This window comes from Astyanax mexicanus, chromosome 1 (assembly GCF_023375975.1).
Source record: "Astyanax mexicanus isolate ESR-SI-001 chromosome 1, AstMex3_surface, whole genome shotgun sequence".
In the NCBI taxonomy this organism is placed as follows: Eukaryota; Metazoa; Chordata; class Actinopteri; order Characiformes; family Acestrorhamphidae; genus Astyanax; species Astyanax mexicanus.
This window is the reverse complement of record NC_064408.1, coordinates 15,132,917-15,151,628: the sequence shown is the minus strand read 5'-3', so window position 1 is coordinate 15,151,628 and position 18,712 is coordinate 15,132,917. Positions and strand designations below refer to the sequence as shown.

The 18,712-nt window shown below is 38.0% G+C and overlaps 1 protein-coding gene across 2 annotated transcripts; it reads left to right on the top strand.

The window, feature by feature from the left end:
• The first annotated feature begins 4,235 nt into the window (after window positions 1–4,235).
• On the top strand, window positions 4,236–18,080 carry ftr83 (finTRIM family, member 83). 2 transcript variants are annotated; one of them, XM_049469743.1, is made up of 8 exons: window positions 4,237–4,940; window positions 7,359–7,454; window positions 8,201–8,434; window positions 9,319–9,478; window positions 10,398–10,454; window positions 10,996–11,088; window positions 15,758–15,830; window positions 17,104–17,217. In XM_049469743.1, the coding sequence occupies exons 1-7, from the start codon at window positions 4,365–4,367 to the stop codon at window positions 15,817–15,819; spliced, it is 1,278 nt and encodes a 425-aa protein (XP_049325700.1). In that variant the 5' UTR covers window positions 4,237–4,364; the 3' UTR covers window positions 15,820–15,830; window positions 17,104–17,217. The 2 variants fall into 2 exon arrangements, with proteins under 2 accessions (XP_049325669.1, XP_049325700.1); XM_049469712.1 differs by lacking the exon at window positions 15,758–15,830 and having other exon boundaries at window positions 4,236–4,940; window positions 17,104–18,080.
• The last annotated feature ends 632 nt before the right edge of the window (window positions 18,081–18,712 follow it).

The following is an 18,712-nucleotide window of genomic DNA, read 5'->3' as shown; positions in this document are numbered from 1 at the left end:
CATGTTTATTAAGCTACACAAACAGACGTAGTGTTTAACTTATAACTTTATATTCCTTGGCATAGAGTTGTTGTAGAGGTTCCTAATGGTGTCCTGCAATAATTTATTCCATGCAGCTCCAATATTCCTGCAGTTTCTGCAGATTCTAAAGGAGTGTACTGTTGAAAGTGCATCCAATAGTATCCCACATTACTGCCACTGACATTCTTTATCACTCCATGACAGTCTGGCACAAATAGCCGTTACATTTTTTTTCTGACAGTTGATTCCTTCTAGGTGCAAATATTTTTTTTATAAGCATTTATAATTATACCACAGTTTGTTACCACTGTCCCTGCAATGGGATTGGCTGAGAGGCCTTCTATGAGTGCCGTTATCAGCCAGTAATGCACTGTAACTAAAGCTTTCCATGTAGTACTCCGCCACATACAGGTAACCTTACAACGATGCAGCGCTTACAAGCCAAACAGCGCAGCTACAAACAGAGCAGCAATGGAACTATTTTAACTTGTAGAGTTTTTATAACCAAACAGGTTGTATTTTCTCATCGATAACATATAAAGTGTAATATTGGCACTGCTGTGCTGATCTGTGGCAGCACTCCCTACCGTGTATAATTGCTTAAATAATATAACATTACTTTTGTTAAAGGACTATAGACCGCTATGGGGCAGCTTAAGCTTTTGTCTCTAAAAACATTTTTAACTACTTACCTTCTATTACTTTACACTTTAAAGCTGATGTCCGTAAGTTTTGGAATTTGGGGGATTTTGGGCCCTCTCTGGTGAGAATGGGTTATTGCACTGAGTATGCGGAAGAATCATTTTAAACTGGGCGGGTGTGATGCGGTCTCCTTTTAGAGAAGATAAATCTGACTCCAGGTTCTGTTCAGTCAGAGAGAGAGAGAGAAAGAGAGAGAGAGCGTTCAGTCAGAAACTTCACTTCAACTACACACTTTGCTTTTACTATGAGTAAATGAGCTACTGAGCTCTGAGTTTCCCCTTCTGAAGTCTCCATTGCTCCACCAGCCACTCGCGTTTAGTAAAACTGAACCGGATCCTCTTTTAGAGGCTGTACATGTGACATAAGTACGTAAAGACACATGACGTGGCCAGTAGAACTCCTGTGAAAAGCGACCCGACACCCCAGTTTTTAGAATGAATATATTAGGCTTAGCAGGGATGGTCGTTCCAGCACACTGGTACCAATAAACATAATATTTTGTCCCATCTCCACTCAGAAATGCTTTTGCTTTCAGTTTAGAAACAAAATAACACTTCAGTTAACTTCAGTTTCTACTGAAGTATTTTAAAACCCTTGTATTCATACTTCTACTTCTGATTACTGAATGTGAATACTTTTGACATCTTTGTTAGAAATCAAATATCTCTGCTCTGGGTCGAATTTCCACTGTATTTTAGAACACTTGCTATGAGTATCTGATTTCATTCAGCAAAACAGGAGCATTACGCAGTTCAGGTACTGATGCTGGAAGATTAGTTCTTAGATCAAGCCAGATCACTCTTGCAAGACAGACGCATTTACTCCCACAGGCCCCCAGTTCCCTGACCCTTCGTTATCTTACTTATCAGGCCTGGCTGCATTCCTGCTGCCGACATTTTTTCTTCTCACACTAAAAGCAAAGATCTGGTGGCCCAATGAAAATCATAAAACTGTATGAACCAAGTACAGTTTAAAACTTCAAAGTCAACTGTGTAATCCTACACTGAAAAAAATGATGAGTTACATTTACTTTAAAAAAGTTTCGCAACTTTCTCCATTTGCTTTTTTTTTTAAGTAAATTTAATTTCAGATCAATTTAAGTAACTTCAACTCGATTTCAAGACTTAAATGTTACATAGAGTGAATAAGTGAACTTCAGTTAATCCTTTCTTTTAGTAAACTTTATTTAATTTCTGCATACAATTTACCTAATTGTTGATATACAGCTGTGTAAAGTGCAGGTTTCAAAAAGACCTCTCTTAGTTTTATAGGACAATCTGAACTTCGACTCTGCTTTCTGTCACTCTGAATAAGAACCACTTTAAGCCAGTTTGGGTTTGTGCAGCAGAGATTCCTTTGGCCTGGCGGGGGGCATGCCTACAAACACAGATTTCCGCTTTCTTTGGGCAAGGATAAAAGCAAGAGCTACTTCAGAAAGAAGAGCTTGGCCGTGCATGATACAAAGGGGTTCAGTAAAAGTTGACCCTTTGCTTTTAATCCACAATATCAAAGCTGTCCTCAAAGCAATAAATCATCAGCAAATGTTTAGAGAGTTTCAACCTAGAGTTAGTATCGGTTTTACTCTTTTAGGCTCTGCTTGTACAAAACTGGAACCACATCACTTTCTTTGTATTCTGAGGCATTTAGCCATAAAGTCCACTCCAAATGTAATGTAATGTAAAACACTCATCCTCTTTTTGTCATTTTTTACCCTCAGGGTTTGTCAACACCTGCAAAAATGTCCCAATTTGTCTTGATTCTAAGTCAACATCAATCATGGAAGCTCCTCCACAGTCTGGAATGAATGAAGACATCCGCTAGCAACATTAATGCACTGCATTAGCAACAGAGTGCCTCTTGAGAATGCGTTTACCAAGAAGTGCAAAAAAAGATGATCATACATCAACCAGAACTCAACACACTGTGGTCAAAAGCCACTAATTAGTCACTCACACCTATTAGTCATGGTGTGTTAAATACAGAGCATCCAAGGCTGAAAAGAACCCAGTGAATTGTGAGGTGTATCCTCCATATTTTTCAGTGGAACTGTGTTCACCAACAATAGCAGGATAAACACTATTTAATACCCTTAATTTCCCAATACTACTGGGGCCTGTATCCATGTGAGCCCTGTCTGAATTAAATGGTTGTACTCTGTGTATGAGGCCAATGACCAATGTGGGATTAAGGAGGGGTGTAATGATGAGGCCCATTTGGGAAACCCAGTAACAACACAATTACAAACCAACAAACCTAGAGCTTATGTTAACCCGAAACCCACCTAGCCCATGTTCCACTCATGTGAGCCACACATGAGAATATTGGATGTAGAATGTACTATATATTGCTATTCATGAGAAATCCTGTGCTAGATTACATCAGAGTTCAGTTGTTCTTGTGTAAATATTATTTTATTCCCCTTCTCTCTGTTTTTTCATCTTCTTTTGTTGTAAGCACCTTCTCCTCCTGATGTAAATAAAACGTTTTGGTTTGTTCATATACAGCTCTGGAAAAAAGTAAGAGACCACTTCAGTTTTTGAATCAGTTTCTCTAATTTTTCTATTTATAGGAAAAAGTTTGAGTAAAATGAACATTGTTGTTTTATTCTATAAACCATGGACAACATTTCTCTTAAAATTCCAAATAAAAATATTGTCATTTAGAGCATTTGCAGAAAATAAGAAATGGCCGAAATAACAAAAAAATGCAGAGCTTTCAGACCTCAAATAATGCAAATTGATATTCAAGTTTTAAGAGTTCAGAAATCAGTATCAATATTTGGTGGAATAAACCTGGTTTTTAATCATGGTTTTCACGCATCTTGGTATGTTCTCCTCCACCAGTCTTTCACACTGCTTTTGGATAACTTTATGCCACTCCTGGTGCAAAAGTCCAGTTCAGCTTGGTTTGATGGCTTGTGATCATCCATCTTCCTCTTGATTATATTCCAGAGGTTTTCAATTTGGTAAAATCCAAGAAACTCATCATTTTCAAGTGGTCTCTAATTTTTTTTTCCAGAGCTATAGAGTCTGTTGCCAACTTATCTGCAGTTACATATCAAGGGACACTGTCCTTGTGTAACTTCAGGTGTCATGTTCTCCGTCACGACTTCTCGTCCACTGCTGGCATGCGGGTCTGGTTATACTGCCATAGTTTGCGGATGATGCAAACGTTGAGGTTTGTGCTTATTTGGACAGTGCACTGCTTATGAAAACACATACCTCACATTGACTGTACAACTGTCAAAACAAAGTTGTGTCTTGAGATCAGACATTTCATTCATTCTTCTCACCTTTGCTATTCATAGAGGACTGTTGATTGATTGATGATGGGCCTTTTCTTTCTTTCTCTCTTTCTCTCTCTTTCTCAACCTCTTCACCCCCTCCACTCTCTGGTGCTGCACTCACCTGTGTCTCTCAGCCACTCCCCTCACACGCTTACTAGTTTCTGCTCAACCAGTTTGTCCTCCCTCGCTGGCTGCCTGTTTACTGTATATAACATGCTCAGCAGTGGCGCCGGAGTCTCACTTCGCCTGACGTCCTCCAAACACACACACCTCTCTCCAAGGCCCCTGTTAGATCAGCTAAGGGTCAGGTCTTCTCTGTACCTTCTCACACAGGGTTCTACTACATCTGAAGCAAATGTCTTTTGACCAGGACATCTGCTTCCTCTGCAAGGAGGACCTCAGGGACCCCGTGTCCATCCCTTGCGGCCACATCTTCTGCTCCATCTGCCTCAAGACCTACTGGGACCATGCTGACCACACCGGCCAGTACCTGTGCCCCCAATGCCGGGTTACCTACAACAAGAGGCCTAACCCACGCCGTCTGCAGACGTCTCGCAGCTCCTCCACCCTCAGGCAGTCGGAGCCGTCCCCTCCGGCCCCTCCATCTCCTGACTACAACTACGCAGGCCCCAGGGATGTAGCCTGCGACATCTGCATTGGCAAGAAGCTCAAGGCGGTTAAGTCCTGCCTGATGTGCCTGGCCTCGTACTGCGAGAAGCACCTGAAGCCTCACTATGAGTCGGCCACCTTCAAGAGGCACAAGCTGGTGGACGAGATCGGCCACCTGGACCGGCAGATCTGTCCTCAGCACCAGAAGGGCCTGGAGCTCTACTGCCGAACCGACCAGATGTGCATCTGTGTGCTGTGCACCGTCAAAGAACACAAGGGCCACGACATGGTGTCTGCTGAGCAGGAGCGTGCCGACATGCAGGTAGGATGAGTTTGAGCATCACGTGTCCTAAGATATGAGTGAGAAACATGGTCAAGCATCAATTTTAGGACTATTTAGACTTTGTGCTTATTTCACTAATTGAGAAATTCATGCTTAGGCCAAAACTGTGTTCTTGTGTAGCTGTATTGGATTAAGCAAGAGTCCCTTCATGGTTGTTCATTATTGTAAAGTTTATAGCTAGCTATATATGTCAGCATTCTAACCTATTATTGATTGGAGTAATTCTGAACTGAAATTATCAACTGCTGACACAATTTTACCTGACATACCTTTCATATCCTTGATGTACAATGAAAAGCATGTATCTTCAAATAGGTGACTTTACAGAAGAAGGCAAAATGTTCTAAATTTTAAATGGTATTCAATGTAAAATAAGATAAAAGTGTTTAAAGTGTTTTCTATTGGTCTATTCATACAAAATAATTTACACAGTATTAAGAGTAGCTAGAAGGTTCAAATAGTGTTAAAAACAAAACCCAAAAAAAAGAGATACATATTTGTTATTGGACTAAAGTTATATGCATTTTGGTTCTGGTATAGAACTTTTAATATTTTATCCTGGAAATAAACATCACAACATTTTAGAATGAAAAATATTCAGACAAAGAAATGTTAAAACATAAAATGTAAAATAATGAAGAAATGTTTAAGATCCTACACTTGGTGGATTTCTTGGTATGTATTTTTCACAGTTGTGTACATCTTATCTCTTTAACTGCGGCTCTTGTTCTGACAATTGTTAGTCTTAGACTTACATGCATACATACAGCTATTAATACAAATGGGGACACACCTCTGCATTCAAAGAAATACTGAAAGTCCTTTTAAATTAATAAAAAACTGAGCCTGTTAGTTTCACCTTATTTGTGAAACTACCACATGTTACAATCTGGCTATTTATACGATGAATATGAAGTATTTAAGTACTATGTAATACTGTTTAGACGTTTAAAGGTGGGCATTATCACAATATTTTGTTGTATTGCATTTTATGTTATCATGACACTCAATATACTTTTCTAAACATATTGTTTAAAAAATTGCAGCACATTTTAAGTAGGTATAAGGAAGTAGTTGAGTAGGAGTTTTTAAGATTCTGCTGCTATTGATGCATTTTGTCTGGGTGTCAAAATACACCTCACTTTTAAAAGCTGTACTATTTTCATGCATTAGCAAAATTATTATGCAGATAATATAAGCATAGAAGCATTTTCCCTAGTTTTCTCAGACTCAACTCAGCAAATGCATACGACATAGGCTGTTTATAACTCAGTTTATTGATATGCTTTCTGACAGCTTTATCTATATAACATCTCCAAACTTGCTCTACAGCAGGAATGAAACAACATATTTGAGGGCAAATCATGGAAATGTTAGTTAGAATACCTTATATTATGACAATCCTTTAAAGTTTAGTGTTTTCCATACTCTTACACATCTCAAATGGGCAAAAGCAGGGAAATTATCAAACTTTGCTGAATGAAGGCCCTTCAGAACTGAGAGTTGGACACCCCCTGACTTTGGTTACATATCTACCAAAGAAATGTATGTTTTTGCCTTGTGTGAAAAGAAGAGAGTATCTATTGCTATTTGCCAATCCCCTAAAACAAACACATCAGTGTGTGATCTCCGCCCAGTTCAGGGATAAAGAAGTCGTTTGTGCTGTATTACTGCTGAGGGACGGACCTCCGCTATTTGTGATTATTGTTCTTTGACAAGCCTAGTGTTGTGCAATCGTTCCAGTTTCTGAACAGCCTCTGTGCCTTTATTTAACTATAAAGCAAGCTATAAATATGCCAGGTTAGTACCCTGTATAGAACACCTTTTCAGCAGTTTTGTATCAGAGGCTGTGAAAGACAGATATTAAATCTATAATAATTTATTTCTGTATGTTAATAATGTTGTATAGTGTATTGATGTAATAAAGTGTGTAACAACACTACTTTGCTCTCGTTGGGCAAGCAGTTAGGTAACCCAAACCCTTTTAGTCTGATAGCAGAACAAGACATTACGCAAAAGTTGTTTTTATTGCAGTATATTATTTTGTTGTGATTCATTGCTGTAATCCCTGACCTCGCATGTAGCTGAATTTATCACCCCCACCAGAAAAAGCACCGCCTCTCGGGAGCACACACCCACGTCTTCTTGGCTTTAACTTTACTTAGAAAACTGAAATACCCAAGATTATGTTCTAAGCTATGCTAACTCCTAAGAAATAATGAAAAAGAAATGTCACATGAAGCCTCTAAAACAAGCCTTTAAAACAATGTTTGCTTTTACTGCAGGGCCTATTCCACCAATTTCTGATATTAGGTGGGACACGTCCCACCCATCCTTCCCCAGTCACTCTGAAAAGGAATGCAGCATTTGTAATATTCTTGTGCTTTTTCTTTGTAGCAACGCTTGGGTGCCACCCAGGCCGAGATTCAGGAGAAGATCCACGACAGAGTGAAACAAATGGAGGAGTTGAAGCAAGCTGTGGATGCACTGAAGGTGAGGAAATGATTTGAGAAGCTGAATAATGATTCAGCAATGATTTTTGTTAGGCTGAAGGAGTAGGGGGAAAGGACACGTCTTGTTAGCCCTTCAAACAGAGATTTTTCAGAGGCACACTTCAAACAAAGGGTTATGAGAATCACTGATAAGAAACTTGTTAAAAGTGACGATTAGCGCTATATTACCATAGTTTAATGTGTACTTTCAGTGTTTTATGTCCAAATTTTTCATAACAAGCATAAAAAGGGTTGCTAGTGGATTGTCTCAGAAGGAAGCTAACCAGCTAACTTACATGGGCTGCAGCATTTAAGGCGAAATGGAAAAATAAAATTTAATTTAAGCTAATCAAAGTTAATTTTAGCTCCCCATCACAGATGAATTAAGAAAGTGACAATAATAATTAAATTCTGCACCACCTCCCGCCTTTCTGAAGACATACAATAAAAGCCCTACAGTTAACTAGTTAACCAGCAGCAGTTAGGTTACTGAACTTTAGCGCTCCTAATGACGTTTCGGGTGCTTGAAGGGTTGTCCCAATTCTTAAGGGGAGGATTTTACCCCTTCTCCTTCTAACTCTGTGGTAGGGCCAAGGGGTGAAATGGGATTGCGCCTCAGGTCATACACAACAAAACATGATATTAAAATGGTATAGGCTAGAACAATCTAAAATAGAATAGAATAGAAACACAGTTAAAGCAGATCACTTGGAGCTAATGTGTTAATATAACGTGTTTTCTCCCCAGAGCTCGGCACAGCGGGCACTGCAGGAGAGTGAGAAGCTGTTTGGAGACATGCTGCAGATCATCGAGAGGATGCAGCAGGAAATGGCCAGGCTGATCTCCTCCAATAAGAAGGCTGCGCTGAACACAGCTGAGGGCCACATGGAGCGCCTGGACCAGGAGATCACTGACCTGAAGAGACGAGACAACGAGCTGACGCAGCTCTCGCGCACTGAGGACCACATCCACTTCATCCAGGTGAACAGGACTAGCTGGAAATGCAGGAGTGGCTCTGAGCAGCCTGGTCGACGTGAGGAGCCACACAGGAAGTGTGGCCCTCTGGTTTCAGTGTGCATAACTTCATAGTTCAGTGGGGCAGATAGACGTGAAAGGAAGTGTGGAAGTGTCCAATGCACAGAATAACATTTACACCTATTTCTATTTGCTTCAAATACATGTAATTGGTGAAGAAAGGCATGGTGGATGTCTGAAGTTGGTTCTATAGTTCTGTACTGAAGTTAGCTGCATGTTGCTAGCTAATGTTGCTAACATATGGTAGAAGCTTAAAGTGATTTCTGACATAGTTTTAGTATAAAAATGGACACATTAGATCTTAGATCTTTTAGTATCACATACCACTTCCTTTAGCCCAATGCAAACCCTTAACTGCATGTGGGTTTTATTACTATATTATGTATATCTGAGTAAATATAAATACACAAATTCTCAACAGGAAACAAGATTAAGTTTGCCTTTACATGCAAATTTTAAAGTATAATTTCTGTTTCTATAATGAATTTAACATATAGAAAAAATACCACTAACATGTTTTAATTTATTTTCAATAAATAAATATAAATAAAGCAAATAAGTAGTTAGAATGTATTTAAAGGAATTTTGAACCAGCTTAACTAGGACTGTGGGTCAGTTTCCCAGACAGGCATTAAGCCGTGAACTATATTGTATTTTTAAAAGGGGACTTTTTTATTGATAGCAAAATATATTCTACTACTATGCTTAATCCCTGTCTAGTAAACTGCACCTCTACATGTTCTAAAAATGAATCCCAATGAATAAAAGTACAGTAATTTCCTGAAATCCTATTAAACCACATTTCTAACTGTTATTTCCTCTTTTTGTAGAGTTACCATATGCTGTTAGCTCAGACAGACGCTGAGGAGCTGCCCTCAGTCAGCGTCAACCCCTACTTCTCCTTCGGCTCCGTCACTAAGACCGTCTCCGAACTCAAAGAGCATCTGAAAGAGTACAGCAATGAGGAGATGGTTAAGGTGGCCACCACAGGTCAGTACATGTTTCAGCAATATAAGAGAGATTTTACTTGTTAAACAAGCAAAATACTCCTGGACTCACATGAGCAGAACTTTGGAGATGTTTTAATAAACACAGTAATTAATATATTAAACACTGTAATGAAAAAATTACATTTTGTCTCAAAATTGCCATTCTTTGGGCAAAATAAATACTTCCTGCACTTTTTTTATTATTTTAAATTCTATATTTTCCTTTTTTTTTCCACATTTGCATAGTACTGTATATATAGGCAGCTGAAAGTTTAGAAATGTTCTTGGAAACATTTATTAAACCTTAAATGGTTCATTTTTAAATATACAGCCCTAGAAAAAATTAAAAGACCACTTCAGTTTCTAAATCAGTTTTTATGTTTTTGCTATTTATAGTTATATGTTTGAGTAAAATTAACATTTTTGTTTTATTCTTTAAACTACAGACAACATTTCTCCCAAATTCCAAATAAAATATTGTCATTTAGAGCATTTATTTACAGAAAGTGAGAAATTTATGAAATAACAAAAAAAGATGCAGAGCTTTCAGACCTCATATTCATAAAGGTTTAAGAGTTCAGACATCAATATTTGGTGGAATAACCCTGGTTTTTAATCATCTTGGTTTCATGCATCTTGGCATGTTCTTCTCCACCAGTCTTACACACTGCTTTTGAATTACTTTATGCCACTCCTGCTGCAAAAATTCAAGCAGTTCAGCTTGGTTTGATGGCTTGTGATCATCCAGCTTCCTCTTGATTATATTTCAGAGGATTTCAATTTGGTAAAATCAAAGAAATTCATCATTTTTGAGTGGTCTCTTATTTGTTCCAGAGCTGTATATAGTATATATGTAATTTTGTTTTTAATTATATAAAGTGCAGTAACATGGTGACTCACAGCTCTAAATTCTCTTGCAGTGAACAAAATGCCCTTCTGCCAGCTGGACGAAAAGAAGCGGAGGAAGACTATGAAGGGTAAGTTCATTAAAATGGGAAACGTTAGACTTCCCGCTGTTTGCTTTGTGAAGATTGGCTGGAATGCTGGAATGGCATTCGTTAAAAGTCAATATCAGGGGTCCAGGACATTTTTGGGCTGGTCACTAGGCAACAGCTTGAGTTTGCTTTAATATCATGTTAATGAATATGTATTAGGCTGTTGTGAAAGATGGAATGAGGATTCAACAAAACGTCTAATCATCATGAGGTGAAACTATGAAGAGAGCTCGCCTGGTAGATAAGTGTGTCGTCACTCTGGTTACTGGGCATATATGGCATAGCTTAGATTTTTTCCTGTCTTTCTTTGTGACTTCCTTCACAGCAAAGAATGTGATAAGAAAATTATAGTCTATGACTAGGCTTAATTCCTGTAACAGGAAACTGAATTTAGCAGTTTTTGCCTGCGACTGTAACTGTTTAATATTGATGATTCCTTTTTGTCCTTATTTTTGGAGAAGATCACAGTGTTTTCTTTGAGTTAAATCTCATTTCCCTCTCTCCATCTTTGTTGTGTCTCTAGCTGATGAAGTTGACGTGGTGAAGACTCAAAGGACCCTAAACTCAGCTCCGCCCCGCAGCCTGGTACCACGCAGCCGGGATGAATTTCTCCAGTGTAAGCATTCTTAACCCATTTATGCCCAAATTTTTCCCAGACATGCAAATATGCAAATCATGTGTTATTAGTAACCCTTTGAAATAATCAAGAATTATTTCCTCCAAAAAAATGAGAAAAGTAGATGAAAAAGTGTGTTTTATTACCGGTCACAATTGTGACCGGTGGGATGATATGCGTATTCTCAATGAAAGGTTGCTCAAATAGTTTTTTTGTTGAAATAAGGGCCTTCTGACAGCAATCACTGAAACAGAATACTTGATCAGGAACTTGGGACTTTCCACACCATAGGAACACTAAGACCCGTGGCAAAATATGTTCAAAATATGTTAACCTTGTTTAATTATTTCAAATACAAATTGCAACAGCATCACTTTAGTGTAACATGTATTGAAACATTTATTTGTAAACATTTTAAATTGTACTTTACTGCAAATCTTTTAATGTTGGTGTAATATTTTAGTACAACATTTACAACTAAATGTAAATTACAGTCAAATACTTCATTCAAAACTTCAGGAATGATGTAAACTGTTGTGTATACTATTAGTAAACAGTGTTGGGCACGTTACTTTGAAAAAGTAATTAGTTATAGTTAGTAGTTACTTCTCCGAAAAGGAAACTGATTTACTAACTGAGTTACTCCACTATAAAAGTAACTAGTTACCAGTAAAAGTAACTACTGGGTTACTTTTGTTACTTGCCTCCGTAACCCCCCCCCCCCTCCCCCCCCACCTCCCAGCCCCCAAAGACAACAGCAAAGACAACAATCATTGCTTAGGCGGTTATCTCATCCTCCCCTCCCTTGTAACTCACACACACAACACACACACACACACTTGCATATTTGTCTGTATGCGCAAAGTTAAAAAAAAATAGTTAATTGAGCGTCTAAATAACGTGCAGTAACGGGGTGTTGAAAATGATAACAGTAATTAGTTACTGATTACTCCTTACTGAACACCGTTATTCCCTAATTTAACAAAAAATTGATAATAGGCAGGTATACAGTAACGAGGTAGGCACCTGAGCGAAGTGCTTGATTCTGTTCAACAATCAGTCAGACATTGTATTACAGTAACTTAGAAAATAAAGTAACCAGATATGGTAGTCCATATCTGACCCATCACTATCACAATAACTTATAATAGCATCTTTCTCATTTTGAGGTATGATAGCAACGTTGCATGCCTAAAATTAGTCATCCTAAAATAAAAATATATATAGGTAAGATGCAACAAGAAATTTGTTTGTATATTTAGTATGTGTGCATCTAGATACAACATTCTATCCCACCGGTCACAATTGTGACTGTTTACATGTTTACTCATTCTGCAAACACACCAAAGACATTTGACTAATTACGAATGCATATATCATAACTAAACAACTTCGAGAGCATGTGTACAAAAATATTTGTTTCTATGTTTATTTTAACATACTTTACCAGCCTTTTATTTGGGAGCTTTGAGGCAGCCATCCTCTTCTCAAGATGCAACCAGGAAGTAAACAGCTCTGGTCATGTGACAATTTACTCAAAACATTTGATACTGTCCACATTTAATTGAAACATTGTAATATTTCAATATTTCCTTATAGAGTATTGGGAAATTAACCAGTAACATTTTTAGAGGCTAATAATTAAAAAACATTTTTTGGTCACAATTGTGACCGATGGGTTGAAATGGGTTAATGCACTCTTATTGCAAATATCAACACAGGGGGTCATTTTTTGTGGGCTTTCATTTTTCAGTTAATTTTAAGAGAAGGGCAAAATAGCAAGAGACGTTATGTGGATCCACACTTCAGGATTCTTCACTGTATATCTTACTTAAATTATTTAAAAGATAAATAGCATCAAAAATAAGCCTGTGGTTAAAAAATATTTTCATGTTCTTTTTACTTGGGCCTGATTTAACCACTAACAGGTTTGTGGGAATTGGTCATTATCAGAATACTGTGCCCTTTGGCCCTCAAAACTTTTAATTTTGCTATTCTTTTGACTATGTGTATTCATATGTTATATTTGTAAAGCTTCACACTGAAGAGAAATTATATTTTCACAGATTAATCACTTTTTATTTCCACTTTTTAATTCCTGTCTTGCATGTAATCATTTGTCCACCCTGTCATGACAGTATGCATGACCGGGTGGACAATTTTAGTGCAAATGCTTGATCTAGAGTTGCAAACATTTGAAATTATTTATGACAGGGTGGACAGCTTAAACTTCACTTCAGATTAAAAAATTGAGGCAAAATGAGAAATATTGAGTTTATTAAAAAATTATTAAAAAAATACTTTCTTAAATGTATAGCGTTATCCCAAGATGATGTATGATGATATATATATATATGTACCGTGTGATTTTAAGAATATATATATATATATATATTCTTAAAATCACACGGTACAGTAAAAACTAAAATTAAGGTCGGTCTATATCCTCTATGTGTAATAATCAGTTTATTTAGAGTAAATCTAAAATTAAAATATATTGTTACACAATGTTTGAATGTAATTGTATAAGAAACGTTATACTGATAATGAGACAATAATAAGAGAAATGTAGTTTATATATTTATACATGCTCCATTATCTATGGAAATGGATATGTTGGGATACACATTAGCTGCTTAATTAGACATTAAACAAAACTCTGAAGTACGTGCTTGGCTTTTGGTTCATTCCAGAACAGGCTGTTGTGGGAGTAGCCCGGCTGCATTCTTTAGATACAGGATTTGTGTGTGAGCAGGCCTAAAAACTGGCTGGTTCAGTCAGGCTAGTGGGCGTAGGGTTTGTCAAGGGAGGGAGGACGTTCCAAGAACTTAGGCGAGAACTTTACTAGCAATAGTATCATTCTCCAACTCCCCCCCCCCCCCACCGCCCCACGCACCTATTAGCCTCCGACTGGATCTTAGAAACCTGCGGGTCCTCCTCCGTTCAGCTGCGCTCTGTTTGTTATGAGCTTCAGCGGGTGAGGCTGAAACGAACACTTGGTCTGAACGCCTGCATCTGCGAGTGCGGATGTTCTGGTGAATTGTTTGTTGTTCCTCTCCAGCTGGAAGCATTTAACCGAAACGCCTGTTGTTCCTGTCCAGATGAAAAGCACAATAAAGCCAGGGCAACAAAAGAAAAATTGAACGTTTCATCTATTGTGTGCAGTCAGGGTGGCGCCTTGATTAGCGCCGAGGTGAGGGGAGCCATAAGCCCACCTCCTTACTGTCCGCACAGCCTGAAGGCACTGCAAGCTACTGTTAACTATGGCAAACCAAACTAGCAAAAGGTAGTTTTCTGGCCAAGAAGCGTTGGCAGGTTAGGCTTTAACAGAGATGCTGGCAGTTTGAAAACAATATATCTTGGTAAGAAAAATCTGGCTTTATTCACATAAAACCAATTCTGAATGCTAAAAATCTGTAACAATTTTAGATTTTTCTAAGAAGGCCACCAAAAAATATGCTTGATTGAAACCAACAACTAAGGCAGAATACCAAATACCAACTTTACAGGTTTTTATTTGTATGTGAGTTTGAATTTGTCGCATCTCTGGACATGCAGAAGTTGCAAGTTCTATAGAAATGTAAGGAATGCGCTGCCACTATGATCGAGAGATCGCTGGTTCGAATCCCAATCATGCAGCTTGCCATTAGAACAATTGGCCTTTTTCCTTAACCTACATCAGCAGCAGCTCAAAAAGAGACAGAGTCTGACTTCACATATATCGGAGGAGGCAGGTGCTAGTCTTCACCATCCTGGTATTGGGGCATTACTAGTGATTACTAGGGAGTGTCAATGAATAGGTTTGGTAATTGGTCTTGTAAATTAGGGAGAAAATGGGATATAAATTAGAAAAAAAACATAAGGAATAATCTGTGCACTTTCAAGGCTCTCAGTGCCATGTTTTAAATGTCAGGGCTCTTGGATTTGCACTAATGACGTTTGGAGCAACATTGAGATTGCTAATGGTGTAAAAATGGCAATTTCTTTGCATGGGTAACATTATGTCTCTCTCATATTATTTTAGTATTGAAAGCCTGTTGGGAGCATCTGCTAAAAGCTGTGTATTTCAGAATGCTAGGGGTACTCATTATCATTTTTCAATACAACCCAAGTCCATGTCACACTGGATTTCTCCTTTAAGCCACCAGTATTGCGTGTAGCTCGGCCTATCCCCAAAGATTACACTTATAAACAGACTGAAAAATGATATACTGACATGCCAAAAATTTGGCCTGATAGTGGGTGGCATTGAAGATTCCATAACTTACAGTGTCATGCTTGTGTTGGGAATTTGTAATAGAAGGCATTACCTCCCACAGTGGACAGTTCAGTAGGTGTTAATGATCGTTACCAGCTAGAATATTTTATTCACAATAGATGAAACAAAAGAAGCAACTCTAGCAGGAATCGCATCCATATTCAATACAGCAGACCCCCCACATACACATATACTGCAGGTTTGTTCAGCGTTCTTTAGCTTCTATGACACATGGCAAAAGTCATGGGACATGATACTATTTTCTGTCCTATTACTTTTGGCATGTATTTTTGTGTAAATTTACTCATATCTGACAAATGCAGCAAATTTACCACTATTCATATATTCCATTGTAGCTGCCATAAATGTGCAGTCAGTCTAAAGTGTATATTGCCACTCTCGGCCCTCTAGATCAGAGACGGCCCCGTGGTTCATCTGGCAGCCACCACCACCTAATGTACAACCAGCTTTGAGAGCCGATGAGGTGGGCAGACTCTATACACTTCACCTGCTGTCTGTGGGCTGGGCCTGTACTCATTAACTTTTACTGTATCAGCTCTCTTTCTGTCTGTAATCATCTGAAATCATTTAACAATAATGAAAAAAAAATGATCTCAGGTCACCACTCCTATTTTAAGGGTAGTCTTTACCTTCAGGGTCTGTTATCTCGGGTCTTTCTCGTCTTGAAACACTTGAAAGTGGGGATTTATCGTTGTTTTCTTTTCTCAGTTGTGAAATGCTTAAGTGTGGGTTAACATAGAGGCATCCATGTTTTAACTTAATCCATGTCTATGTGGAGCTTGGTATTAATAATATTTATAAAACTGTTTAGAGACACAGAATCCTTTATAGAGCTATAACTCACTTAATGTTTGTACATAGATCAAGATTCATACATTAATTAACACAATGGTGTATTCAGTCCTGTTATATGGTATGATTATTAATGTCAATGCCTGTAAAATTCTGTATGTAGGTCCAGATAATAATTTCTTACTCTATAACTGGATTCTTTAGATATTTCCCAAAAGTGATTTCCCAAGCAAATCGCTTATACTACTATTTATCAATTTCAACATTAAGTATGTTTCATAGCCTGCAGATATTTAGCCTGCAGATATTTTTGTCAAAACTACAATTTAAAAGTATTTATTGAATATTTAACACTTTAATATACTAGCAGATAAACCAACATAGCGTAATATATTTACCTCAGCAGTGCTATTCAAAGAATAGCGGAGGTATGTAGGGCTGCCACCTCTGCTCAAAAAACCCTAACTCTAGAGAACATACTGCAATACGACTTCAAATAAATGAGTATAATTTATTATTAGTTATTCACATTCCACTCTTTTTGTATGAATATTTTTAGTTGCGTCCCTAATTGCAAGTGATGTTTACATAGTTCATCTAAAATGAGGAAAATATCTGTTTTCCTGTTCTCAACAAAAGAACATAAAATCTTTTGTCTCGAAACACATTTAGTGTCACTGCCACAAAAAAAACTTGTACCGTATCTCTAAAAAGCAGCTTAAAGTCTATATCAGATTTTTAATGAATAAGTGAGTAAAAGATTTTATTCATAATTATTTAAAGCATTTCTATTGGTAAATTTATCATGAAATTCTAATGCAATATAAATCTAAACAGCCTAATTTTATTGAAATTAGCCAATTTGTATTGTAGCCAAATTATACTGAAATCAGCTAAATTCTCCAGCAGTAAATAGCTGTGATTTCTCCTGTTCTGTCCAACAGATGCCAGCCAGCTGACTCTGGACTCTAACACAGCCTACAAACAGCTCTACATATCCCGAGGAAACAGGAAAGCAGCCCTGAAGAGAGACCCTCAGTCCTACAGTGACAGCGCCCAGAGATTTGACTGCCTTCCTCAGGTTCTCTGCAAGGAGGCCCTGTCCGGAGGGGCCCATTACTGGGAGGTGGAGTGGAGCGGGGAGGGAGCCTCCTTTGGCATCACCTACAAAGGAATCAAGAGGACGGGCTACGGAGATTCGGCCCGACTTGGCTACAACCGCAAGTCCTGGAGCCTGTTCTGCTCCGACTCCAGCTATTCGGCTCGCCACAGCAAAGACCAGGTGGAGATTAAAGCTCCCTACTCGTCTCGCATCGGGGTCTTCCTGGACTACGATGGAGGCACTCTCTCCTTCTACAATGTCTCTGAGTCCATGTCACTTATCCACCAGTTCAAGGCCTCCTTCAGTGAGCCGGTCTTTCCTGGCTTCTGGGTGTGGTACGAGTCGGCCATCACTATTTGCCAGTTGTAGAGCTGTTTGTGTGCTAGGGTAGTATAAGAGGATGAAGAATTGCGTAATTATATATTTTTGATCATTATAAAAGAACAGATTTTTTTAATGTCACTAAAAATCCACTTTCTTTTTCTTTTCTTTTTTTTTAAGGAAAATACCTGTGTATGATATTTGTCAAATTACATGTGTGACAATGTACGTGTGTTTCAGAGCCAGTGATTGTATTATTTTTAATATACTATATACTATACAATATTTTTAATATACTATACTATAAATACAGTATAGACAAATGCTCCAAATGTCAGCTTAAATGTAATGTAACTGCATATTAATAATGTTTTATAAACATGAAGAAAGCTAATAATCAGAATGTACACTATTGATTTGTGTGTGTGTGTGTGTCAAGGCACCATTGTTCTGTGTGCACAAATGGAGAAATCAAATAAAGATTTATGAAATGACAAAGTTATTGTATTTGTTTTTATAATAATTATTATATTATGTAGTTACAAATGAAGGAAAGCTTCATTCTTGTTGTAGTCAATCAACAAACTAAACAAACCACCCCAGCAAATAAGTACAAAGTATGTGTGAAAAGTGAGACAAGCTTCAGGGTAGATTAAGTAAATAACAAGAGCGCCATCTACTGGTGCCAGACGCTACATTACAAATGGCACCCTATATCCTATACCAGTGGTCTCCAACCATAATAAAAAATCCTCATCTTTCTGCAGACTTTGCAGCCAATCCTATTTCACTCCATTAGATTTAGCTAATTACCTCCTTCAGAAGTTCCTGAGTTGCTGAATGGGGCATATTAGATTTGACCTTGTTGAAATCTGCAGGAAGAAAGCTGGCCTCTACACTAAAATACTGTGCTTTAAAGGAGCAATCTTTTTGTGTTTTAGTCTCTGGTCCAACCCACCGCCCATTCCCCAATCCTATTTCCACACCCTGGGTTGCCAGGTATTCAACACAACAGCAAACACAGCTGTGTGGAGCCATGGAATTAGCCAGTAAGATAAACTGGTTTAGCAGAAACAGCTTTAGCGAGATGCTACCTAAGCTAAAAAAGTCTCAGCAAGTGATATGACCAG